This window comes from Balaenoptera ricei, chromosome 16, assembly GCF_028023285.1.
Source record: "Balaenoptera ricei isolate mBalRic1 chromosome 16, mBalRic1.hap2, whole genome shotgun sequence".
Taxonomy (NCBI): Eukaryota; Metazoa; Chordata; class Mammalia; order Artiodactyla; family Balaenopteridae; genus Balaenoptera; species Balaenoptera ricei.
The window spans coordinates 111,838,520-111,864,895 of NC_082654.1; the positions used below are offsets into that span (position 1 = coordinate 111,838,520).

The following is a 26,376-nucleotide window of genomic DNA, read 5'->3' on the forward strand; positions in this document are numbered from 1 at the left end:
CAAAATCAGTTTTTAATGCATTTGTACAATCTTCACCACAAGTTGGGAACTGTGAAGTTAACACATATGTAAGACAACCTAAGGGTGGAATTTCCTTCCTACCAGTTAATTACGAAAGGTGTTAGACATTTCACATGCCTATCATGTTCCTTTGACTTTCACTGGCAATCCGCACTTTAACCATAGAACTGAAGTGGTTTCGGTTTGCTTTTAGGAGGGTGAGCTATCAAGACGAGTATAATCCCACTCTGCTCTCTGAGAGATTTAGTGAACTGTCAAACAGTGAACACCGTGGAATCTGTTGTAAGGTTATCAGAGGGGAACGTGTTTGGACTACCTCCTGTTCACCCTGTTGGTGAGGGAGGGATCCTGCCCTGGGGTTATGGGGATGGCCACACACAGGACACCTGACACTGGGCAGATGAGATTGACAGTAGCTTGTGAGTCACGGATATTCACAGCCTGGGGAGGGAGGACGCTACACGCCATGCAGGGTCGCATGGGGGTTGCACTTGGGAACAGAGTGAACAAACAGGGGCTGTGGGTGACAAGCGCTGTCCTGTCAAGAGGGTGTGTGACCCCTGGTTCCCAGGGAAGGATGTGATGACTTGTCTGAATAATTCAGTCGTCTGGCAGGAAACTGAAACCCACTGCTCAGGGATAAGCAGGGACTGTGCCTGGTCCCCTTGAGAAGGAGCGTTGTTTAGCTGGCGGTCTTATCCACAGGAGCAGAGCAGGGAGGGGGACTTGCAGCTGGGCCATTCGAGGTCCTCCTGGTTTTACCAGATGTAAACAGCACATAATACTGAGTCTTAATTTTAGGCCTTACAACCACAGAGTATGTGCTTTCTTGGTCAAGCTTGCATCTCTTTTTTTTTTTTTAATCCCTAGCAGAGGAGTGTGATCCAATTAGTTTGAACTGCCCAACAAATTCTGATGTGCAACACCAGGTAAGAATAATTTCAGTTATATTTTTACCCTTAAGTACATGCTAATCCAACTAGAATTTATTTAGGAATTGTCTTCTAGAGCTTTAAAAATAAAGAAAGAACAGGATTTTTAGATAATAAGTTTGGAAATGATCTTTAAGCATCCCAGTAATGTAGCATATCTATACAACTTCTGTTACTTTCAGTAACTGGGGTAGCTTTAATCCATTTTTTGGAAATAAATATTTATCCATATGCCAAAAACCATCAGTGTTACTGAGGTAGAAAGGAGAGTTGCTTTCTTTCGTGTGTAGTTGGTATGCTGTGGATAGGAACTTTTTTTAAAAGCCTCAACAAAACTGGGTAGTTTAAAAACATTTTTGTAATGTTTTATAAAACTTTTACTTTGTTCAGATATCAGATGTCAAATTTTAACATATTATTTTAATTGTCGTTTTCCAAAATACATCTATTGTTTTCTGATTATAAAAGACTGTTTGTTATTTTAAACTTCAGATACAACAAAAATGTACCAAAAGGTTGAGAATCTCTTGTCACATTCCATTGTTCACCTTTTGAGGTACATCCTTCCAGAAGCTTCCTTGGGTCACCGTGTGCTTCAGTTACTACTTGTACTTTCCAGCCCATCTCTGTTCACTCACTCAAAGCTCATTAGCAAAACTGCACAATACCTCACATCTGTTAAACTATAGTTAGAACATTAAATGTCTCAAAAAGGATGTCTTGCCTCAAGATAGACTGGTTGGGTCCTGCTCTCTTTATAATATTGATACCAAGTTAATTTTTAGCAAGACAAATTTGAAGCTTTGTTTAGTCTTGCTTTTAAAACATCAGTCAGTAATAAATCATTAATAGTGATATTCTTGGACAATCAAATCATTTTTGTAGTGAAGCAGAGTTATACAATAGTTGATAAAACAAGCAATTTTAATCATAAACACGGTTCTCTTGAAAATTGTCAATGGTGCTACTTTTAACTTTGACTTGGGGGTCTTCAGTCGCCCACTGAGAATATTATTTTCTTATTTATTAATCCTGATACTCAGCATTTTTCTTGGAATTACAGTCTAATGATTGACTTTGACATTGACTGAATTTGAACTATTTTAGTGAACCTAAAGTATAAATTTTTCCTTTCTTGCAATCCTTAATTTGTTTAATAAAGTTTTGCTCCCCACATTTTTTGCAATACGATACAGACTCCTTTGAAGATACAAGAATGTTACATTGTTTGTTTAGTTTTAGGGATTTTCCAAAATCATTTAAGATTAGGTACAGAATATGCATTAGGACACGTTCAGTATTTTTTTCTAATTTCAGTGTTATAGTTCTGGCTTTATCAAGTGGACTGTCTTTAAAGATGAAAAAAGATTTATCAACTAAAAAAAGCGGGAAAAACCTATTTGAGATTTTAATTTAAATTCTGTTTTAAAACAGGGTGTCTTACATTCCTATAAAAAGTAGCACTGTACCTACCTACTGCAGTTGGCTGTTTCTTTGCATAATCTATAGGATTTGTTCTAACTGCTAGATATCCAGAAAGAGTCTTTGAAACCAACTTGGCAGAACAAAGAAAACTCACTAGGGGAGAAATGTTTAAAAAAAACAAAAACAAAAACATCTGCACGCTTCATTTTCTATAGCTCAGACATTAAAAGCAAGTTGAAAATACATTCTTTAGAATATTAACATTTGCTGTTTCATTGATTTTTATAATTTAAAAACTAAAATCCACTTCACTTAAGACTTAATTTTAGCCACCTGTTTTGAATGATGCCACGGAAAAACATTGTGGTGTCCTGGCATCAAAATGGAAATCTGACATGTCATAAAATTTCATAAATGACCCTTTACTTTTAGTAATTTAAAATCAATACCCCATCTATTAGAGCTATCCTACTTCTACAGTTTGTTACAGCTGGTACTTGTCAAGCATATGCTCTGAGACCCGGTATTCTTGGACATGAAATATACCAGGGGGAGTGGGGGGAGGAGACCAGACCCCAGGCAGAGCTTCCAGACCTGGAGAAGCAGTGTACACAGCATTAGATTCTAAATGTGGATATGGTTCAGCTGTTTAAAATTTTTTCATGGTTCTTTTTTTAAAAAATATTTATTTATTTATATATTTATTTGGTTGCGCTGAGTCTTAGTTGTGGCAGGTGGGCTCCTTAGTTGCGGCTCGTGGGTTCCTTAGTTGTGGCATGCGAATTCCTAGTTGCAGCATGCATGCGGGATCCAGTTCCCTAACCAGGGATCGAACCCGGGCCCCCTGCATTGGGAGTGAAGAGTCTCATTCACCCTCATGGTCCTTTATGTTATAGAAAATGTTTCCCAGAACCTTTGTCAAACAATAAAATTTTAACTACAGGCACACATGTATGGCAAATGATAGTAAAGCAAAATTTATTCCAGTTTGTAGCCAAGAATCCATGCCAAGAGGACACTGAGGTAATAAGAAAAACAGTAAATATTAGGAAGCTAAGTTGGAGTTAGAAGTTATGAAAAAAATAACATTTTCTTCTATTTATGCTGTTTTTTTGGTTTTACCAAACTGTAATTTTTTTTTACGGTTTAAAAACCACATTAAATTATTGGTATGATATGGTATTATTAGTGTGATACTAATTTATGGTGTTGGTAATAAGGGAAACCGGTGTAGGGTGTGCAGGAATGCTCTATACTATCTTCTCAAATTTTCTGTAAATCTAAAACTATTTTGAAGTATACATATATTTTAAAAACCACACTAAATGGAATTTAGAATCTAGAAAAACAAAAAAAACTCATCCAAAATCCCACCACTCTAATACTCTATTTTTGTCATTTTTATGTATTTATTCCCTTATACATTTTTTTCATAAGGATAATTATAAAAACTGTTTGCAGATAATTTCATGTCTTGCTTTTGTTATATAATATTATCTCACAAACATTTCATCCAGTTTGCTACATGGCCTTACCATCCGTCTGAATGGCTGCATGATACTGTCACCTCTGATATTTACTGATAGCAGAAATAGATTCGAGGATGTGTGTCTGAGGGCAGGATGAGAGCACTCCTGGTAGAAGTAATGCTGTAAGCAAAGGCTCTGAGAAGAGTCAGGGACAAATACTTTGCCTGGAGCTGAAGTATTGGGAGATTGTAGGCAGTGAGGCTGGAAGATCTGTTGGATCCGGGGTCCCAGAGCCTTGAACGCCAGACAGAGGAAGAAGGAAGGTATTGGTGGTTTTAAGGGATGGTCCCATGACCGTATCTGGGACCCTGGGAGACTGGAGAGACGATGAGACCAGGTCTTAGGCCTGTGGTTGGGAGAGGGATGCTGCCGACAATATCAATAGAGAATTCAGGAGGACAATAAGATTTGTGTGTTTTTAGGATTGAGAGTTGTTTGTTTGTGGGCTGTGGAAAAAGGAGATAATGGTCTATAGAGTTTGGAGTATGTGAGATGTGTGATAGGAAGGGCTGCATTGGGGGTTGGTTTAGGATTCCTGCATCAGGAGGTTACACTTGAAGCCCAAGGGGAGGATGGGACTGTCGATGAGAGAGTCCTTGTGGAAAAGCAGAGAGGAGAGCCCAGGATGGAGCCTTGAGGGACAATCTGGAGGCCAGAGGAAGAAAAGGAGCTCAGAGGCAGACAGAGGAGTGGCCAGAGAAGAACGCTGTCAGTGGTCGAGGCATCTGTACTTTCCTTTGCAGCACTTTCCCAGTTTATAGTTACATGTTTGCTGATGGCTTCATTGTCTTTCCCCACGAGGGCAGGGACTGCTGTGTTTTTTGGCTTGTAAGTGTATCCTCCATCCTTAGCACGCAGTAAAGTCTCAATAAATACATGTTGAATAAGGAGAGAAAAAGGCCAGGATTGGGCATTGCTTCACGTGCCAAGGAAAGGGCTGTCAACATCATCCTGTGGTCAAGGGCGAGGCCTACAAAGACACCTTTGGATTTATCCTTTCAGATGTTACTGGGGCCTTTCAGGAAGGAACTCGATCATAGGGACAAAAACATAATTGCAAAAGGCTGAAGGAGTGAGTGGGTGATAAGAAAGTTTATGTAGTTCTGTCAAATTCATTAAGGTAGCAAGGAAAAAATAGTAAACTTTTATTTGAAGGTGTTGGAAGATACAGGAAAAGCTTCTTTTTTTTTTAAGGTTGGGAAACAACAGATTTTAAAGGATAAGTTATCACCAGGAGTGGAGAGATTAAAAATTAAGAGGGAGAAGAAATAGAAGTGGAATAATTAATGGGATTTGTTTTCCCTATGGAAGGTAGAGAGGATTAATTTTCTTAGCAACTGTTTATTGATAACATCCTTAGCAATATCTTGTGGAGAAGACACAGCACATTGATTTCCCTCAAGGAATTTGTAATCTGGAAGGTGAGATATATGTGCCCCTATGTAAGATAAATAAAGTTATCAAAGGTACAGAGAGATGAGTTAGCATTTTAAAAGTAAGAACCTCAACTCTTTTTCAGAGGCAAGACTAGAAGAAGGGTTGGATGGGGAAAGATAGAAACTTCTTTTTTAGATGTAAAGGCAAGAAGTTGAGTTAGTTGATGGCAAATTTGAATTGTGCCTTGAATGATGACATTTGGATGGGGCAGGAAGGGAAGAAATCCATCGAAGTGGGATTGACTCTACACACTACTATATTTAAAATAGATAATCAACAAGGACCTACTGTATAGTGCAGGAAGCTCTGCTCAGGATTCTGTAATAACCTAAATGGGAAAAGAATTTGAAAAAGAACAGATACATATATATGTATAACTGAATCACTTTGCTGTACACCTGAAACTAACACAACACTGTTAATCAACTATACTCCAATATGAAATAAAATTTTAAATAAATAAAAAGAAATCCAGCCAAGATATTAGGGGACTAAAGAGTTTGTTCTGTTCATACAGCAGGGAGGCCATAGGCCTTGGTGAACTAGGTGGTGGTATGACAGTGTTTGGTAATTTGGAAATAGACTGCAAGCGAATAGATGATGACCCATCCGTCCATCCATCCATCCATCCACCCACCCACCCACCCATCCATCCATCCATCCATCCATCCATCCCTCCCTCCACCCATCCACCCATCCACCCACCCATCCATCCATCCATCCATCCATCCATCCACCCACCCATCCATCCATCCATCCATCCATCCACCCATCCACCCATCCATCCACCCATCCATCCATCCATCCATCCATCCATCCATCCATCCATCCAGTATTTGAGTCCAAGAATGTCTCACCACTACTCTCCTAGGTGCTGGGGGGACATTGATGCACACTTAGAGCTTTCAGTGAAATTGGGCGTTTTTAAATCTCCGGCAAGGAAAGCTGAGTCGGAATGTTTAAGCTAAGAGACTCTCCCTTCGGTTCTCAGAGAGTCTCAGCACAGAAACAGAGGGAAAAGACAGAGAGAAGACATTTACTGAGCTCATTCAACAGGTAAGCAAGCTTCTTCGATCAGAGAAAGGCTTGTTTCTCCCACCCCCGGCATACCTGTACCCCAACAGCCAACGTTTTCTCTAACTGCCACTGAGGGAGGTGCTGCTCTAGAGGAATCTTGAGGGCCACGTTTGAAGTACGGGCTTCATCTTCCAGGCCCTGGGAAATGATGGGATAAAAACAGAGTCTTAGAAAGGTTATCCTTGTAGTGGCTCGTCAAGGGGATGGGTAGGAAGAAAGACTGAGGCCAGGAGACCCCAAGTGGCTGTTATAGGAAGCTCATCCCAGGGGCCCCGGTGCAGCTGTGGAAGGAAGATTGAAGAGCGGGGATTGTAATTCCAAGACGTTAGTGTTCACTCGCTGTGACTGCTGTAACGAAGCACCACACAGAGGGTGCCTTAAGCAGCAGAAATGCATTGTTTCACAGCGTGGAGCCTGTGAGTCTGAAAGCGAGGTGTGGGCAGGGTTGGTTCCTCCCGAGGGCCGTGAGGGAAAGATCTGTGCCATGTTTCTCTCCTGGGTGTGTAGACGGCCATCTGCTCCCTGTGTCTCTTCACATCATCTTCCTTCTGTGTGTGCCTGTCTCTGTGCAAATTTCCCCTTTTTCTAAGGACACCAGTCATATTGGTTTAGCGCCCACCCTCTTGGCCTCATTTAACTTGATCACCTTTGTAAAGAGCCTCTCTCCAAATAACAGTCTCACTCTGAGGTACTGGGGGTTTGGACTCCAATGTGTGTCTTTGGAGGGACACCATCCAACCCCTAATGATGCCTGGAAAAAAAAGAAAAAGAAGAACCAAGTAATAACACATTTTGAGGGAGAGATGTCAGGGATTCAGTGTCTGACACGACTTGGGACTGAGGAGAAGGGAGGGTTGGAGATCTGCTTCAGAGAGTTCCAGCTGGTGACCAGGTGCATAGTGGGGCTACTGTCGAAAAATAAGAAAATAGTTTATCTGGGCAGTGGGGAAAAAGTGAGTTCATCTTTTTTTAAGGTGAACCCAACAAGTGGTGGTCTTGAGGCCCCCTTCACTTGGCTTGGGGGGTGGAGCCGAGAGCTGCCCCTTCCTCCTTATAGACAGAGGAAGGAAAGCAGCCCCCGCTCTCACTTCTTCCACTGAGTCCTTCACAGAAATCTCTTCCTCTTCTACAAGCTGAGGGTGGGGCTCATACCACTATTCTTGGCCCTTCTCAGCTGGTCCTTTGGGGTTTACCTGGCACCTCTCCATGGGGTGTATGCATACCACTGTCCTCAGCTTGGGACCCCAATTAAAACTCTTAAGACAGTGGGAAAACATCCCATCCCCTATCCTGTTATATTCTATGCCATAGCGTTACTTGAGTTTCCCAATTATGGGACTTCGAGATTCTTTCAACTGTTTTACTGTTCTCAATACTGCTATGGTGGATGTCCAAGTGTCAGTCCCCGCCATATAAGGCTATGTATTTCCTTAGACTACATTTACATCTCTATTTACAGGCTAGACCTAATAGGCCACACTGACAGTTTGTTCTTCCACTAAGCAAGCTGTAAGGACTCAAAGTCACTTCCTAGTCATAAATACGACCAAATTTTTAAAAACATGTTGTCTTATCTATCGAAAGCCTATCAACAGCTAATTGATGTCTTCGAAATTAAACAACCCTTTTAAAGTTCCACGTTATACTACCCAGAGTAAATGGCTGGCAGGGGACATACATCCAGTTTTAAACCACAGAAACTCCAAGCATGCTGGTCCTGTTGATAGTATTATACAAAGTATAACATGATAGCCAAGACAGAAAAGTGTCTTTAACAACTGATGCTAAAGTAGCAGCCCAAGAGATTAATTTTGTATCTTATTTATTCACCGAAGAAACAGAAGTCTTTTATTTCCAAGGACACATATTTTTTATCTCAGCCGGGACTCTCCCCTGTAGCCTTGGCCCTTCACATACCGTCTGGGCTCTCACCTTCCTCCCAGCTCTCCCGCACACCCTCTGTTCCGACAGAGGCCGGAGCCCTGTCTATATTATACCTTATCTCCTGAGTTTGGTGCCTCCTGGTACTAAATCAGAGGGGAGGCTTGGCATTGCTAATCCTGACCATTCAGAAAGTGAGTTTGGGCCCAGATGCCCAAATTGACAACTTGGCATCTTTAGAGCTGAAGGGGACTATAGAAATCATGTTGTCTCACAGAGGGGACCTGAGCCAGTGGTTGAGTGGCTGAGTTGGGACCTGGGGCCTTGTCCATCATCCCTCCACCCCCATCCACCCCCTCATGCCTAGCATTTCTGAATCGGTAGCACTTGGTGTTACCAGTTGCTGCTGGGCCTCTTGCCTGGCCTAAATCTAGGGAGACAGGCTTTTCCACAGTTCTCAGTGCTATCAGTCTGGCAGACTAGCACTAGGGTAAACACTACTGGAACAAAATTGGTAAATGGAGGGGTTGCTCTTGTCTTTAAAGTGGACTGAGAGGAGGGTGGCAAAATCCCGTCCAGCAGCCTCATTGCCTTGGCAGAGACCATCTGCAAACCTAAAGCAGTTACGTGTGTTTTAATAACAGGGAATGGACCCCACCAGCACTTGCCGTAGATGGTATCTTCTGTGAGTCAGCCCAGCAGGCCCCTACCTGCCCTTCTGGATATGCAGCAATCCTTTCAAGCTCCAACAAGATCTGTTTGATAGATTGGCGAGTCCTTTCGTTTGTTCTCTAAGGGAAAATCAGATTGTTCTGCTTTTAGGAAATACTTGGTCATTCCTTACTTCGCCCCTGATGTGAAGTTTAGAGATGGGGAACCAGATAAAACTAGAGAACTTTGCCCAGAACCTGCACTTGGTATTTTTAAGGTTTTTTTTTTTTTTTAAATTGACATATTTTCTCCTAGTTATTAATCAGATTTTCCTCCTTCTTTGTATGTTTATTAATTTTTTATTGGATGGCAAACGTTGTGAATTTTACATTATTGATCTGGATTTTATGAAGTTCCTTTATTTTATTTTATTTATTTTTTGGCCGTGCCATGCGGCTTGCAGGGTCTTAGCTCCCCGACTAGGGATCGAACCTGGGCCCCCTGCAATGGAAGTGCATTAGGACCGCCAGGGAATTTCCTTACACTTGGCATTTTTAACTCTGGTGAGAGGGACTCCCTTTAGCCTTGCAGTCACCATCTCCCAGTCCAAACAGGCTGCACTTTCTTTAAACAGGCTGTCAGAAGGTTGATTCTTGAGACAGAGCTGTCTGGGCATTTAGAGGAGGGAGAAGGAATTTCGAGGGGTTGGTTTTGCTAGAATGGAAATCACCTGTTCGATTCTGTGAATTTCAGTCTCTAATCTCTCTTGCCGTGTGCTCCTTAGTCTCCCTGCTCCCTTTGTGCTCCATTTATCTACCTTCCCATCAGTCTACAGAGTTGACTATCTCTCCTCTAACATGGTGATGGAAGGTGCTACGTTAGAATCAATGAACAGATGCACTAACCATTAGAAAGTGAAACCTACGTGAATAATACCAGGTGAACTTGACTAGGGTCTTTAAGAACTGTGGATCTTTTCTTTCTGCCTTTTAATACCTTAGACAGTTTTGCCTAAAACAGATAATGATCTGTCTCCCATTTGGTGTTTAAGTGCCTCAAGTTGTGTCACCTTACTTTTTCTAGCCTACATTTATTTATTCTGGGTTGTATCTTCCAGTGACCTGCCTGCCTTCTCACTGTGCTCTGCCATCCATTGAACCATCACATCTTATCCCTGGGGACAGTCCCTCCCACATCGGTGACCTAACCTGGTCTGTTTTCTTGCTTCCTCCCCCTCACTCCCTCTGCCCATAAGTTTAGCTGCTAACAGCCTCCCCTCATCAGGCATTTTGGTGATGCTCTTGCTGATTCTGGGTGGAAGCTGCCTTGCCCAGCCCCAGGTTAGGTGGACCAGGACCACCTCCTTTCTCTGTTTTTGATTCCTGGAGAAAATGATGAAATGCAAACTGCTCTTCCCACTACAAATTCATGCCACCCAACCACAGTCGTCATTTCAGGACCTTGAGTCCCTTTTTTCTATAATGAACTTCCCAGAAATGAGATTTTATTTATTTTTTCTTTTTAACATCTTTATTGGAGTATAATTGCTTTACAATGTTGTGTTAGTTTCTGCTGTATAACAAAGTGAATCAGCTATATGTATACATATATCCCCATATCTCCTCCCTCTTGCATCTCCCTCCCACCCTCCCTATCCCACCCCTCTAGGTGGTCGCAAAGCACTAAGCTGGTCTCCCTGTGCTATGCGGCTGCTTCCCACTAGCTATTTTACATTTGGTAGTGTATATATGTCAGTGCCACTCTCTCACTTCGTCCCAGCTTACCCTTCCCCCTCTGCATGTCCTCAAGTCCATTCTCTACGTCTGTGTCTTTATTCCTGTCCTGCCCCTAGGTTCTTCAGAACCTTTTTTTTTTTCTTTTTTTAGATTCCACGTATGTGTGTTAGCATACAGTATTTGTTTTTCTCTTTGACTTACTTCACTCTGTATGACAGACTCTAGGTCCATCCACCTCACTACAAATAACTCAATTTCATTTTTTTTATGGCTGAGTAATATTCCATTGTATATATTGCTACATCTTCTTTATCCATTCATCTGTCGATGGACACTTAGGTTGCTTCCCTGTCCTGACTATTGTAAATAGTGCTGCAGTGAACATGGTGGTACATGACTCTCTTTGAATTATGGTTTTCTTAGGGTATATGCCCAGTAGTGGGATTGCTGGGTCATATGGTAGTTCTATTTTTAGTTTTTTAAGGAACCTCCATACTGTTCTCCATAGTGGCTGTATCAATTTACATTCCCACCAACAGTGCAAGAGGATTCCCTTTTCTCCACACCCTCTCCGGCATTTACTGTTTGTAGATTTTTTGATGATGGCCATTCTGACCGGTATGAGGTGATACCTCATTGTAGTTTTGATTTGCATTTCTTTAATGATTAGTGATGTTGAGCATCCTTTCATGTGTTTGTTGGCAATCTGTATATCTTCTTTGGAGAAATGTCTGTTTAAGTCTTCTGTCCATTTTCAGATTGGGTTCTTTGTTTGTTTGGGGTTTTTCCAATTAATTAATTAATTAATTTTTGTCTGTTGGGTCTTCGTTGCTGCACGTGGGCTTTCTCTAGTTGCGGCAAGCGGCGGCTACTCTTCATTGTGGTGCATGGGCTTCTCAATGTTGGGGCTTCTCTTGTTGTGGAACAGGGCTCTGGGGTGTGCAGGCTTCAGTAGTTGTGGCACACAGGCTTAGTTGCTCTGCGGCATGTGGGATCTTCCCGGACCAGGGCTCGGACCTGTGTGTCCTGCATTGGCAGGCAGATTCTTAACCACTGCGCCACCAGGAAGTCCTGTTTGTTTTTTTGATATTGAGCTGCATGAGGTGCTTGTAGATTTTGGAGATTAATCCTTTGTCAGTTGCTTCATTTGAAAATATTTTCTCCCATTCTGAGGGTTGTCTTTTCATCTTGTTTATGGTTTCCTTTGCTGTGCAAAAGTTTTTAGGTTTCATTAGGTCCCATTTGTTTATTTTTGTTTTTATTTCCATTTCTCTAGGAGCTGGGTCAAAAAGGATCTTGCTGTGATTTATGTCATAGAGTGTTCTGCCTATGTTTTCCTCTAAGAGTTTTATAGTGCCTGGCCTTCCATTTAGGTCTTTAATCCATTTTGAGTTTATTTTTGTGTATGGTGTTAGGGATTGTTCTAATTTCATTCTTTTACATGTATCTGTCCAGTTTTCCCAGCACCACTTATTGAAGAGGCTGTCTTTTCTCCATTGTATATTCTTGCCTCCTTTATCAAAGATAAGGTGACCGTATGTGCATGGGTTTATCTCTGGGCTTTCTATCCTGTTCCATTGATCTATATTTCTGTTTTTGTGGCAGTACCATACTGTCTTGATTACTGTAGCTTTGTAGTATAGTCTGACGTCAGGGAGCCTGATTCCTCCAGCTCCGTTTTTCTTTCTCAAGATTGCTTTGGCAATTTGGGGTCTTTTGTGTTTCTATACAAATTGTGAAATTTTTTGTTCTAGTTCTGTGAAAAATGCCATTGGTAGTTTGATAGGGATTGTGTTGAATCTGTAGATTGCTTTCCAGAAATGAAATTTTAAAAGAAAAATCATAGTACTCTAATTTGATAGAGTCTATTCATGCCTGTGTCTTTGACTTATTTCTACTTTGGGACCAAGTCAAAAGAAAATGTGGTAAGACAGGTACAAGCTAAAGGGCAAAAATGCCTGCTTCCTAGCACTTGGTAGTTATTTCCCTGAGAGCAGCATAAAGAGAAGTTTGTTTATTAATCATTAAATTGCACGGGGGTCCTTTACTTTATCTGCTCTAATTGACCTAACAACTTCTATTCTCATTATTGTTCAGTGCCCTGTGGACTGTAATGCCTTTGAATTTCACAAGTGGGCTAGAATTTCACTTAAAGTTCCGGTTGGTGTGGGTTTCAGGGTGCAGCTGCCCTTATACACGGTTGAGAGTGTAAATTGATACAACTTTCAGGAAATTATTTGGCAGCCATCTATTACCCATTGATCCAGTGGTCCCACTTTAAGGACTTGATCTCACAGACATCACAGCAGAGTGTGTTTGAAACAGAGGAGAGTTGTGGGTATCTTACATGCACATAGGTAGGAAGTGGTTGAATGAATTTTGGTACTTTGACATGTGTAATACTATTAAGCCATTGAAAAGAGGAGAGACCACTGACCTTAAAAGATACTCAGAATATATTGTTAAACAAATAAACCAAGTTGTAGACTAGTATGGTTTGGGGCTAAACAACATCTCTATATAGGTTGCGAGTGTGCTGTCAGTAAGGACCGAGGAAGCATGTGCCTCAGGTTGTAACCTCTGGGGAGGGAGCTGGGATGAGAGATTAGGAGAAAAATGTTTTTGTATCTCTTACTGCTTTTTTGAAAAACAGTATGATTTTGAATACTTGTTATTTTGTGTATGTGTTTGGTATTTTCTTCAAAGAAAAGTGATGGACTAAATCAGCCAGACATTTAGGTGGTATTTCGGCTCAGTAAACTTTTCATATATTGGCCCTTGAAGCCAGGTGGTCTTTCTTCAACTAGCACACAATTATGCAGCACAGGAAAATCATAGACTGAAATAAAGAGTTCACGAATGCACTTCCTCATCTCGAACCTTCGATTGGTCTGTGCTCCAGCATCGCTTGTATCCTCCGGCCCAGGATTTGTGAATGACAGAAACATAGGCAGAAACATAGGCCATAATCTCCTGTAAAATACTTTGTGATATTTCTTAACAATAACCAACTATACTTCACCCCCATAGGGAAAACCCCTCCCTCTTTCATCTTTGCAACCATAGCCAAGGTATGAAATTACACCTGAGCGTCCCTGCCTTGAAGTCACAGGAGCAGCCACTGCAGTCTTTGACCTTCACTTCAACTCCAAAAGTAGCAGGTCTTCCTTGTAATTGGATAGAAAACTCGTTGAAGAGAAGAAAGAACTAAATGTACACAAACCCACAGGTTTGCTCTCATCCTAGCAAAGCACCATAACATTCATTTCAAATTCCCATTCTTCCAGATTTAATTCTTTCATCCTCAGTGAAAGTTGCCCTGTTTCTGAGGTCTCACTCGAGTTCCTGCCCACCTTTGTGCTCCCTTGGCACTCGGTCTGTGCCTTTTTCACACATTATTCCTTGTGGTATCGATGTTTATGTGCGTGTCTTTGTCCCATTACTGGATCGTAACCTTGCAGTATCAGGGGTCTGCATTGTTGCCAACACTGAATAGGTGCTTCATGAATGTATCCTGACTGAAACACATTTCTAAAAGCCAGTTGCTGGAATACAGGCAGACCTTGTTTTATTGCTCTTGGCTTTATTGCGCTTTGCAGATATTGTGTTTTTTACAAATTGGGGCAACCCTGCATCCAGTAAGTCTGTTAGCGCCATTTTTCCAACCACATTTGCTCACTTCGTGTCTCTCAGTCACATTTTGTAATTCTTGCAATATTTCAGACTTTTTCATTATTATCATATGTGTGATGGTGATCTGGGAGCAGTGACCTTTGACGTTACTACTGCAAAAAGATTATGACTCGCTGACGTCTCAGATGATGGTTAACATTTTTTAGCAGTAAAGTATTTTTAAATTAAGGTATGTAGATTGTTTTCTAGACAGAGTGCAATTGTACACTTAATACTACAGGATGGTGTAAGCATAACTTTTATATGCACTGGGAAACCAAAAAATTCGTGTGACTTGCCTGATTGAGATACTTGCTTTATTGTGGTGGTCTGGAAATAAACCTGCAATATCTCCAGGCTATGCCTGTATACTTTCAAATAAATAGATATGTCCAGTTTTCTATATGTATATTATACTTCAGTAAAAAATAAAAATGAAAGTAAACAGTTACTACAATAGTAATTAATTTGCAGGAAAAGAATTGAGTATAGGGCTTCCCTGGTGGTGCGGTGGTTAAGAATCCACCTGCCAGTGCAGGGGACACGGGTTTGAGCCCTCGTCCGGGAAGATCCCACATGCCGCGGAGCAGCTGAGCCCGTGCACCACAACTACTGAGCCTGCACTCTAGAGCCCGCGAGCCGCAACTACTGAAGCCCATGCGCCTAGAGCCCGTGCTCTGCAACAAGAGCGGCCACCGCAATGAGAAGCCTGCGCACTGCAACGAAGAGTAGACCATGCTCGCCGCAACTAAAAGAAAGCCCACGCGCAACAATGAAGCAGCCAAAAAACAAACAAACAAAAAAATATCGAGTATAAATTGCTTAGAAAAACCCTACACTAGACATAGTCTAGTCCTAACGTTTAGAAGTGGATAATCAGTAAACACATTCAGAAGAGTTACACAGATGTTGGGTCTGTCTTGGGAATTCATAGCGTTGAAAGGTGCTTGAGTTGCACTGGCTGAGTGATGGGAGAAGATTTAGAACGGTCTAAATCCATGCTATATAAGCCCTGTTACTCTGGCACACTCAGGCATTTAAAATCTTATTTTGAAAGCCATTTACTAAAATATTTTCATAAAGCAGAGACATTAAGCTTTAGCATTGGTTGTTCTCCCAAAGCAGCTAGTTAAGTAATTCGGTGTTAAGTCATTTGCAAGGGAGGCATTTCTTCTCAGGCTCTTTGTCTGTCGTATAGGTTGCTGCCACCCGGTGGGCAGTGATAACTTTGGTCTTCATGGTGGTTTCCAACCAGATTTAGGCTACAGTCAGATTAACCAACCTGTTGAGTGCTTTCCCACTGTAATCCTCCCCTTAGTTTGCAAAATTATAAAGATGGGGCTCTTTATTAGTTAGCTAAGCATAGACATTTTTAAAATAAATTTATTTATTTTATTTTTGGCTGCGTTGGGTCTTCGTTGCTGTGCGCGGGCTTTCTCTAGTATGCGGTGAGCGGGGCTACTGTTCGTTGCGGTGCGCGGGCTTCTCATTGCAGTGGCTTCTCTTGTTGCGGAGCACGGGCTCTAGGCATGCGGACTTCAATAGCTGTGGCACACTGGCTCAGCAGTTGTGGCTCGCGGGCTCTAGAGCGCAGGCTCAGTAGTTGTGGCGCACGGGCTTAGTTGCTCCGTGGCATGTGGGATCTTTCCGGACCAGGGATCAAACCTGTGTCCCCTGCATCAGCAGGTGGATTCTTAACTGCTGCACCACCAGGGAAGTCCCTAAGCATAGACATTTAAAGATGAACCGAACAGTCCAGAAGAGCACATTTCCCAGAAACCTGGTACCTGGCCCCATCAATCTGGTGCTGGTTAGTACCCTCCCCATCAGTCTGTCAGCATGTTCGGCCCATCAGTCCATCCCCCGTGTGGACGGCACACGGAGTACATGTTCATCTCTGAGTTGAGAGCTTTCCCCCGAGTGTCTTCTTGGCCCTGGGGTTGCTGCTGCTCGGAGCCTGGTGTGAAATCACCACGTGTAAGTCTCCACAGGGGACTCTTGCTCAGCACCTGGTTCCTGCAGCCCCCTAAGCAGAAATGGGACCCGACGGCCAGGTTATTAACTCACCAAAGTGCAAAATTAGTGTCACCTAGCCAACTTTCTACTCAAAGAATTCTCAGCAGTGGTTAACAAATTTGCCCAAATACAAGGCAATTCCCCTGTATTCACAATGGAAAGGTTTTACAAAATGGGGATTTTCTTTAGCCTACTTGGATATATAAACCATTGGTGTTCAACTTTGTGATTACCTTCAGATTTCCTAAGGCGATTTTTAAAAATTTTTATGTGGTAAAACAGTGGTCCCCAACCTTTTTGGGACCAGGGACCAGTTTCGTGGCAGACAATTTTTCCACTGATTGGGGGGGAAGGGGGGGATGGTTCAGGCCGTAATGCGAGAGATGGGGAGCGGCAGATGAAGCTTTGCTCACTCGCCCACTGCCCACCTCCTGCCACGTGGACCGGTTCCTAACAGTCTGCAGACCAGTACCGTTCCGCGGCCCGGGGGTTGGGGACCCCTGTGGTAAGATACACATGCAGTATTTACCATCTTGACCGTTTTTAGGTATACAGTTCAGAGGCATTAGGTACCTTCACATTGTTGTGCATCCATCTCCAGAACTTCTTCATCTTCCCAAACTGAAATTCTATCCCCATTAAACACTAACTCCCCATTCTCCCTTGCCCCACTCCCTGGTAATCATTATTTTACTTTCTGTCTCTTTGAATTTGACTCCTCTAGGTAACTCATATAAATGGAATCATATAGTATTTGTATGTCTGTGACTGGTTTATTTCACTTAACATAATGTCCTAAAGGTTCATCCTTATTGTAGCATGTGTCAGAATTTCCTTCCTTTTTAAGGGTGACTAGTATTCCACGTTTTGTTAATCCATTCATCTGTTGATGGACATTTAGGTTGTTTCCAAAAAAACCAACAGATTGCACTTGAACTTCACTCAGAATTAAAACGAGTCCTCTGAACAGAAATCTCTGAACAGAAGAGCTTTGGAACAGGACCTAACAGGGCCTTGATGAGGACAATTTGAAAGGAAACCAAGAATGACCAAAAAGCAGCTGGGACCCAGCTGAGATCAGATTTGTGAGCTCATGAATGTGTGAGGCTTGTCATTTCTTTTTCCCCGGCAATACTGAGCATTTAGAGCAAGTCTGGTGGAGTAGAATCATGCAGAGCTAAGGACTGGCAAGGCCCACAGCTGACGGACACATCTAGGGTGTTTTTAAACATATCACTAAGATGGTTGACAGTGACTAAGTGACAGGAGCCAGGTGAGAAGGATGGATTGGGGGTGGAGGCGCACACTGGTGACCAAAGAGATGAGGCCAGAGAGCAGGGTGGGAGGGAATGGGGGAGGGGTAAGGACCGCAGCGTGAAGAGCAACATCCTCGGGTCTGGAGAACTCAGAGCCTGGGCTGGATTTAAGTCTTCTTTCCTCCCTCCCTCCCACATTTTCCTCCCTTCCTCCCTCACTTCCCCTCCTGCACATCTTCTGTGTTATCTGTCTCAGACGTGTGTTAATCACTACTGGACAGCATGGACGAGACCCTTTGCCTCGTAATCTAGAGTCTAGTGCAGAAGAGATACTGCAAACCTCCCCACCCAGTGTAACAAGCGCCCTGGGGGGTGGCAGGTCCAGGATGCTGTGGGAGCACCCAGGGCCCGTCACCCAGACTGAGAGTTTGGAGAAGCTTCCTAGAGCTGGTGATGTCTAAGCTGAGACTTCAAAGACAGGAGAAAATGAAGCAGCTAGAAGCCGTGCGTTGGCTCCCACCGCTCTGCTAGAGCTGCTTTCAGAAACCACTCTTCTCCTCACCAAACCGTATCTTCACGTGGCCCTTGGAGCCCTGACCTTTTCTCTCCTCCTCTCCGACCTGCCTCCTCTGCTTTCCTTTCTCATTCCCTCCCTCGCCCCCGAAATGTAGGCCGTTGGGTGCTCCTCGAGGTTGTGACCTCACTGTATGCCCTCCGCGGCCTGTCTCTTCTCCTGTGACCATGTCAGCATCCATGTCTCTGTCTCCTGCCCCGGCCTCTCCCAAGGACCAGAGACATCCTCAGCTCCTGCCGAGATCTTGTCTCATCCATCTCATCTTCCAGACTCGCTCTTCGTCTCACCTCCGCTCACTTGCCCACGTCCTGGCTGTATCCCTGCCGTGGCTCTAGCTTTATCCCTTCCTCTCGCAAAGGAGTGGTTTGGGGGCCTCATAATCCTTGCCTTTGAGTCAGTCGTGCTTCCCCCGCCTCCATCAAATCGCCTGGCCGCCCCACTGTCCCTGGCCACCCGTGTATCCCTCCACCGCGCAGCTGGGCGCGTGTTCCCGCTCTGATCCTCTACAGCTGCGAGGATGCCCTGCTTCTGGTGAGAGCCCCTTAGTGACTCCCATCGCCTGAGACTGACGTTCAGGCCTCAGCCCATTTTTCCCACCTCATCTCCCTCCATCACCCCCTCACTGCCTTTGCTTCAGACAAAACACCCTACAGGGGCCCCATCTGTTTCCATTCTTTTTGGGCTCACATGAACCTCCGGCTAAATGCCCTTTCCTCCCCGTCCCCACTCTCCAGACCCTCATCAAGGCTCATCTCAGATGCCTCTGATTTGAAGAAAGCTCCTCTGGGTGGTTTTGTTGGAAGAAACCTCTGCCCTCTGACTTGATCTATTCCTTCCTATTGAAATGCACCGTCTTCTGCCTTGTATTTTAGTTACTCGTGTGCGACTCTGTTCCCCCAGCATATCTGAGGGCAGGCCTTGAGGTCAAGGGTTCAGGTCCTTTTATCTTTGTAGGTGGATTCCCCTGAAGGAGCTTGTACCTATTAGCTACTCAGAAAAGAGTTGATGAATGAGGTTTCAGTAAGACCCTAAAAACCACAAAAATCAGTCTTTTCTGATTTTGCTCTTACAAAACTAACCTAAAAAGTAGCATAACATAATAATCAGAGCAAGAATAGAGATTGCAGATCTAAATTCTGTCCCCATCAACCTTCACAAGTAATTCTGAGTCATGTCCCTCGTCTGTATCAGGGGGATGAGTCTGGCCAGACACTGATTTTGGTAACATTTTCTCCAGATGATGAGAAATCAAGTCAGATATGCCGTGTAACATGTTCTTTACTTAAAGGATAGTTCATGTTTTAGCAGGACCTCGTTAGTACCACAAAAATCCATCAAGTGCTCACATTTGTGTGTCTCGACACTGAAGGTCCTGTTTTTGCTTCTTCCGCGCAAGTTTCCAACTCAGTGAGCAGAACTGTGACTGTGTTGATGGGAAGGCAAGCCTGCCTGGTCCTGCTGGAGCCGCGCAGATGCGAAAAGGCAGGTCTCCACACGACCGGGTGAATAATGAATAGTGGCCTTAACATCTCGGAGCTTCTGGGTTTCGCCTTGCAGAAGTAAAAAGTTGCAGAGAGGAATTTTTGTTCTTTTAGAAACTGCCCAAACTCTTACAAACTGTATATACCTATGGTGAGCAGTTTGCTTTTTGTACTAGTGAGGACAGTGGGAAGGAACAGGACTCAAACAAAAACAGTATTGAGATGAGTTAGGGGACAAAATCTAGCTGGTAAGACATAGGAATACTTCTTGTGTGAAAAAAAATAGGATTGTAATTAGACCAGTGTCTGTGCACTGCTGAGACGTGGGAATTTATGAGCTCGGAGCGAGGAGAAAGGCTTCTTAGGGGATTAAGAGGAAGAGACTGTCTAAAATGTTTGATATACCAGGGAGTTAACACATCATTAAGGGTGAAACTTTCAGAGACCTGAGAATGTGGAGCATCTTAGCGATAAGCGAATCTATCAGCCACCTCAATATACAAATAGGGAATCAGAAGCCGGTGCTGGTGAGTGATGTGCCTGAGGTTATGAGTGCAGCTGGACTTACACCCAGGGCTTTGACCCAACTCTTAGTGCTTCTTCTGCAATACTAGGGATGGAGGGGGTACTGTTAGCTGCTGAGAGATTTTAGTTTTATAAAGGTGGAGTTAACATAGACATATACTAGGGTCGGTCTCCTCTGCTGACTTCATTGAAAACCCTTACACACACACACACACACACACACACACACACACCCTACAAGAAGATCAGGTAAATCCCTCCAGGTAGTGTATCCTGTAACATGGCCTTGGTTGTAAAAATGGAACCTCAGGCAGGCAGAAACACAATTACCTCTCAAGGGAATTGGTCGCTGCTTTTTAACGGTTTCTCTTTGCTGCTTTGTAATATGTACTTAAAAAGTATAATAGATACAGGAAAGAATTATAACCTGGACTGAACAAACAACAAGCCCAACAAAAAGTAAATAGGAAATAAAATAAGGGAAATAGTCCATAATGTGAAATTAAAAAAACCCAAAACAGTAGCATGTTGTTAGGTGCACTTATACTTTTTTTAAAAATAAGGACCGTAATTCGTTTAACAAACATGTGTTGAGTGTCTCCTGTGCGCTGGGCATTGTTCTGGCCACTGAGGATCCAGCATGGAGAGCAAATAGGCAAGCGCCCCCGCCCTCCAGGAGCTTATATTCTAGGGAGAGACACACCATTCACTACCCATCTTAAAAATGTTTTTATTGGAGTATGGTTGATTTACAATGTTGTATTAGTTTCAAGTGTACAGCAAAGTGAATCTGTTATACATATATCCACTCTTCTTAAGATTCTTTTCCCATATAGGTAAGTACAGAGTATTGAGTAGACTTCCCTGTGCTATACAGTAGGTCCTTATTAGTTATCTATTTTATATATAGTAGTGTGTATATGTCAATCGTAATCTCCTAATTTATCCCTCCCACTGCTTTCCCCCCGGTAAACATAAGTTTGTTTTCTACATCTGTGACTCTGTTTCTCTTTTGTAAATAACTTCATTTGTACCATTTTTTTAGATTCCACATATAAGTGATACCATATGATATTTGTCTTTCTCTGTCTGCCTTACTACCCATTAAAATACCATTCTTAAGATCCATCCTCCTTCCCCCACCCACAGTTTTTGGTGGAAATTTAACTAACTTGGAAAATTGATAACATCTCCAATCACGTATGGGTATGGTTTTAACGAAGATGGCTTTTTGTTTTTTAAGGGAGAAGAAAATGGCTTTCCAGACAGTACTGGAGATCCCCTTTCAGGTAAATGATTGACTCTAAAGGTATCTGGGCTTCAGTGATAGCTAGTGTGGCTAAATTCGAGATCATTTGAGACGTTTATCATTAACTTTCAAAATCTGTATTACACACTAGAGAAGCTTTCCAACCGCACACCACAGTGAAGTGCAAAGAAATCTTACAGGATTTCACAAAAGCCTTCAGAGAGTATTTTCTCTGTGTTAATAACCCTCCTTTGCTTGGGCGGGGTACAGCAGGCTGCTCAAGTGGACGGGTTTAGGATCAGGTGAGGGTCGAACTGACCCTCCCTCCCTCTGAGTTCTGGGAGCCACAGTGTTGGTGGAGAGCTTTGCCAGGTGGAAACGAACAATGGGATGTAGGCAAACTGAGTCGGCGTGGGAAGGGCTGCTCAGCCACCTGCTGCCCTCTTCCCTCCTCCGGCACTTAGGGAGCCAAAGGGGCCCCTCCTGACGTTAGACCATGTGCTGGTGCCCACCGTTTTCTGCTTCTAGTGTGTTTAACCAAGAAACATTTAAAGTTTGTCTCCCCTGCCTCATCCCCTCCTGCCTTTTTTATTCTTTATTGTAAAATAGAAACTCTGGCAATGTTTAGATTCCTCATTAATTAATCATGGGGAAAATATGGAGTGAGCATTAAAATAAGCTACCAGAATAATAATCAGGAAAAAAAAAAACTCACCAACATTTTAAAATGTCTTTCAAAAATCGGGCCATTCAATAGGTGTTTTACCTATTGAATGGCCCGATTCATCAGGGGTTTGTTTGTTTCTTTTTTAAGGAAGGGTTGGTGACTCATAAAAGCCTTAGGATAATCTGTCATCAATCCCAGGCTGTGCCCAGGTAACAATGCTGAAAATCAGAACTTGTGGTGCATAATCAACTTTTTCCCCTTAGAAACATGATGTTAGCAGCAGTTTTATCTCTGGGTGGTGAGATTCCAGGTGGTTTTTTGTCATGCGACAGATTTTTATTTCTTGAAGACCCACTGTGTGCCAGGCTCTCTAAGGAGGCCAAATGGCAAAGGTATAGTTCTGGAAGACAGAATTTGGGATTCTGGTTCCAGTTCAGCTCCTGTCCTTCTGTGATTAGAGAAATCCAGGAGAAATTGGGCCAGGAGAACTTCCGGTGGCGCTTACCTACCAGGTTTCATGGGACAGGCCCAATGTCTGGGGTCCCATCCAGGCACCCAATGGAACTCACCTTCTCTGGACCAGAATCTACCCCTACTAGAGGTTAAGGCCACGGGCTAATAATTTTCCCTCTTCCACAAATACTGCAGCAGACACAGGCTCAAATTAGAAGCACCTAGCTGAGTGAGGTGGAGGAGGGGAAAGCATCTTTGCATACAGGCAGAGGCAATTTTATTAATCTTTTCACTATCCTATATTTTAAAAATTTCTAACATGAGTGGGTATCAGAAAAATCTACCCCCAGAACTTTAATCTGTATATACAACTGTATATATAACAAATGATCCAGTGTAGGCAAATACATACAATACGTGGTAAAATAACCAAGGAAATCCCTAAAAGGCTAACTGTGATGGGCCTGGGTGATGAGAACATGAAATTTTTTTTCCACATGCTCATCTGAGTTTTTAGATTTTCTGTGACAAGTGCGTATTTCTTTTCTAAATGAAAAAAATCTACATTTAAACTTTTTAAAGACTAACACCCTGCACTCTAATGTGAAACGTCAGCTAAAATGAGAATGAATCAAGTAAGTTGTTCAGGAATATCTATAAACCGTTCAAAGACTCTTATGAGTTAAGGTCATTAATAGAGTAATCAAATTTCGGGTTGTCTCTAAAAATTTTTACCTGTGTCAAAATGAAATGGAAGATTTTCAAAGAGAATAAACTTTTCACAGTGATAGCAGGTAATATTACTGAGAGCAGAAATTGTACTGCTGAAGTCAACAGCTGTACCACCCAGCACGATGCTTTGCCCAGAGGAGTGTACAGGTGTTTGGTTGGGTTTGGGGTTTTTTTTCCCATAAACAAGCAAATGAGAGACATTGACTTATTGGCTTTGCTCTTGGAAGAAAGGGCAAAATCAGATCCCTATATTTCCTCTTTGAATGAGAGTAGCCACCTAAGTAATAGTTATCTTATTGTTTTACTTACACTAATTTAGCATTTGCCATGTACCAGGCCCCCTTCAAGCACTTTTAGAGATATACTCAGAAAAAAAAGCGTTCATGACAACGCTGTGGGTCCAGTTATTTTCTTCACCAGGTGGATGCAACACAAGTAGCCCTGGGTCCCGTGGCTGGTGCCCCATCACATAGGTCCTAAGTGGGAGTCAAGCCCCAGGCCAGACCCAGCACTCCCGTCCCCACCAGCTACCAGACCAGGCTGCCTCTCTATTGGTCAGACGCATCGCCTGAGTAGCACACGCGTTGAATATCTGAGTGTCACACATGGGGGTGAAGGTCAGGCTTCCAGCTCAGAGTTTCCATCTGGAACAAAGCCAAGGTCCACCCCGACTCCCACAGAGTCAGCCTCCGAGCCGCTGAAACACCTTTCCCAGAAGCTTGCTGCTTTCCCCGCATCAGGCCCTTGGTCAAGCCTTAACTCAGAGCCTGGCTTTTATTTAATTCTTGCAATTTGAAAACCTTAGTTACCTGCAATCCAGTTTATATCTGGTTAAAATAAGGAATATGGGGAGAACGGAGGGCTCTAGGATAGAAGGAGGGAATTGACCAGAGTGAGAAATGACAGTTTGTAATCAAGGAGAGAATAAGAGTACAATTCAGAATCAGCTACTACTAGAAAAGCAAAGCCCCCTGGGTGGAACCATTGAATACAGAAGCAAGCCCCCAGGAGACATTAAAGTTTTACAATGTTTTCAGGCAATTTTTCAAAGTGAAAACATTTGGGCATTAAAGGAATAAGCCTCAGTTATAAAAACAAACAAAAAATGCAAAACTCCCAAATAGTAAAGTTAAAAACCTCTTCTTGCTCTCCCTTCTGGTGGCGGTATTTATCACCTGGACCATGACCCGCCTCCCCACCTATTCTCCACAGTTACCTGTTTTTCAAGACTGACTTTTCTGACGACCTTGTATAATTCAGCACTTGCTTAATCTAAACCTAATTTCCCCATAGAAGTGAATGTACAATAGGATTTTCATTTTTTTCAAATTAGGTCCATAAAGTGACACTTAGTAAATATGTTTGTGTCACATAATTTCAGAATTCATGTAAAATTCTATGTTGAATTTTAACCTGTGTCCTTTCTTATGTGTGTTTCTTTTTTTTTAAACGTGCCTTCTACACTCCAGTTTTGTTTGATGACAGAATGGCCCTGCGTGGTTTACTAGCCAAGATCCATCCAGTTTGTCAATTAGCCTCCCCAGTGACGTTAGCAACTTGATGTCTTCTTAAAAGGGTATTTCAGAGAGGGAAAATGAAACCATATTGTTTTTCCCTTTGGTTAAGAGATCAAACACCCACCAAAAGCCCTTGGGTCAGTTTCTTAATAGATAAAAATAATTCTTCATCATTTTCCAGCTCATAGCAAATAACTACCTCTGATGAGTCGTGTGGTGTGTGGGCACCCCAGTGATTTCTCAAAGCCGTAAACTGGCATTTTAAATATATTTATTTCCAACCACATCGGACACCATACACAGAAAAAAGCATGAATTTACACCCTTAACAAACATAACTGCAGAAGTATTTGACCGTACTTTTGACACTTGTTGGTATTTTCCAAATCTCATAATTAATAGACACCTAGGAGACAGTTATTTTATTTTAGAACCACAATGTTTTGCTGTTTGCAAAGCTGCCAGTATAAAATGTTTACTATTTAATTGTTTGAGCTAACTCAAGACCTAGTTATCGTGAGGAGCATTATTATAAACGATCTGAGCCAGCAGTGGCACTGAGCACTTTGGAGGAAAACACCAGTGTGGTAATCGCTCTTGAAAAGCCAGGACGTACAAGATAAAACGGCATGTCCCCTGCAGGGAGATACATTAAGTCAATCTGTGATCCACTGCTGACATCCTGACTGAAGCCATTTTCTAGGCTCAACCAATCATGACCCTTGTGAATTCTGCATCTTGTTCCAATTAACTGTTAATTGACCAGCATTTTATAACCTGCCAGCCTCAAACTTGAGAGTTAGACACTGCATCATTGGACACGAACTGTTTCTTACTTTGCTTTAAATGACATAGACATACCTTGTCGATGAACATGCTTGATTTCTGAACTCTTCTTTAAGGTTTGATGAAAAATGTGTGTGAGAGAGAGGATGAAGAATAGTGGGAGAGGGGCAAAAAAAGCCCCGTAGGAAAATCCATTCTTCGGCTTGTGAGTGTAGGGAAGTATTATCTATCCACAGACTCCTAATCACCAAGCAGACACGGTATCTTTCAAAGAGAAGTAGCTGTCATTCCAAAATCTACTCTTGGCAGGCCCTTCTGACTAAGAACTTACTCTGTAGATGTCTTTAAGGCAATGGTTTTCAACCCTGACTGCACATTAGAATTGTCAGGAGAGCTTAAAAAAAATTCCCATGTCCTGCCTGTACCCTAGACCAAATAAATAAGGATCTCGTGGGTGGCACCAGACATCAGGATTTTGTAAATCTTTGCAGGAGGGGCAGGGTAAGGGGGGTCAGAGAGTTCCATTTTTTGGCCAGGGTTGAGAACCACTGCTTTAAAAAAGGCTGTTGGTTATGGTTCCTTACCCGCAGTTACTAATTCTTTGTTGCATACTTATCATGCACTAGGATGAGGCTTTAAGGGATGATATCATTTAATCCTCTCAACAACCTTATGAAATAGGTATCGCTCTCCCTGTTCAGAGAGGGAGGCCATGGCATTAGCAAGCTCACTAACCTGTCCAAGCTGCACACCTGCACA

The 26,376-nt window shown here is 42.7% G+C and overlaps 1 protein-coding gene across 4 annotated transcripts in view; it reads left to right on the forward strand.

Moving 5' to 3' along the window:
• Window positions 1-26,376, forward strand: part of EDARADD (EDAR associated via death domain) — a 52,659-nt gene that overhangs the window by 18,817 nt on the left and 7,466 nt on the right. For 3 of the 4 annotated variants that reach the window (XM_059900225.1, XM_059900227.1, XM_059900228.1), the window contains exons 4-5: window positions 892-950; window positions 21,457-21,502. In XM_059900225.1, the coding sequence (XP_059756208.1) occupies window positions 892-950; window positions 21,457-21,502 (105 nt within the window). The remainder of the gene's footprint in view (window positions 1-891; window positions 951-21,456; window positions 21,503-26,376) is intronic. The other variant, XM_059900226.1, reaches the window with a different exon arrangement.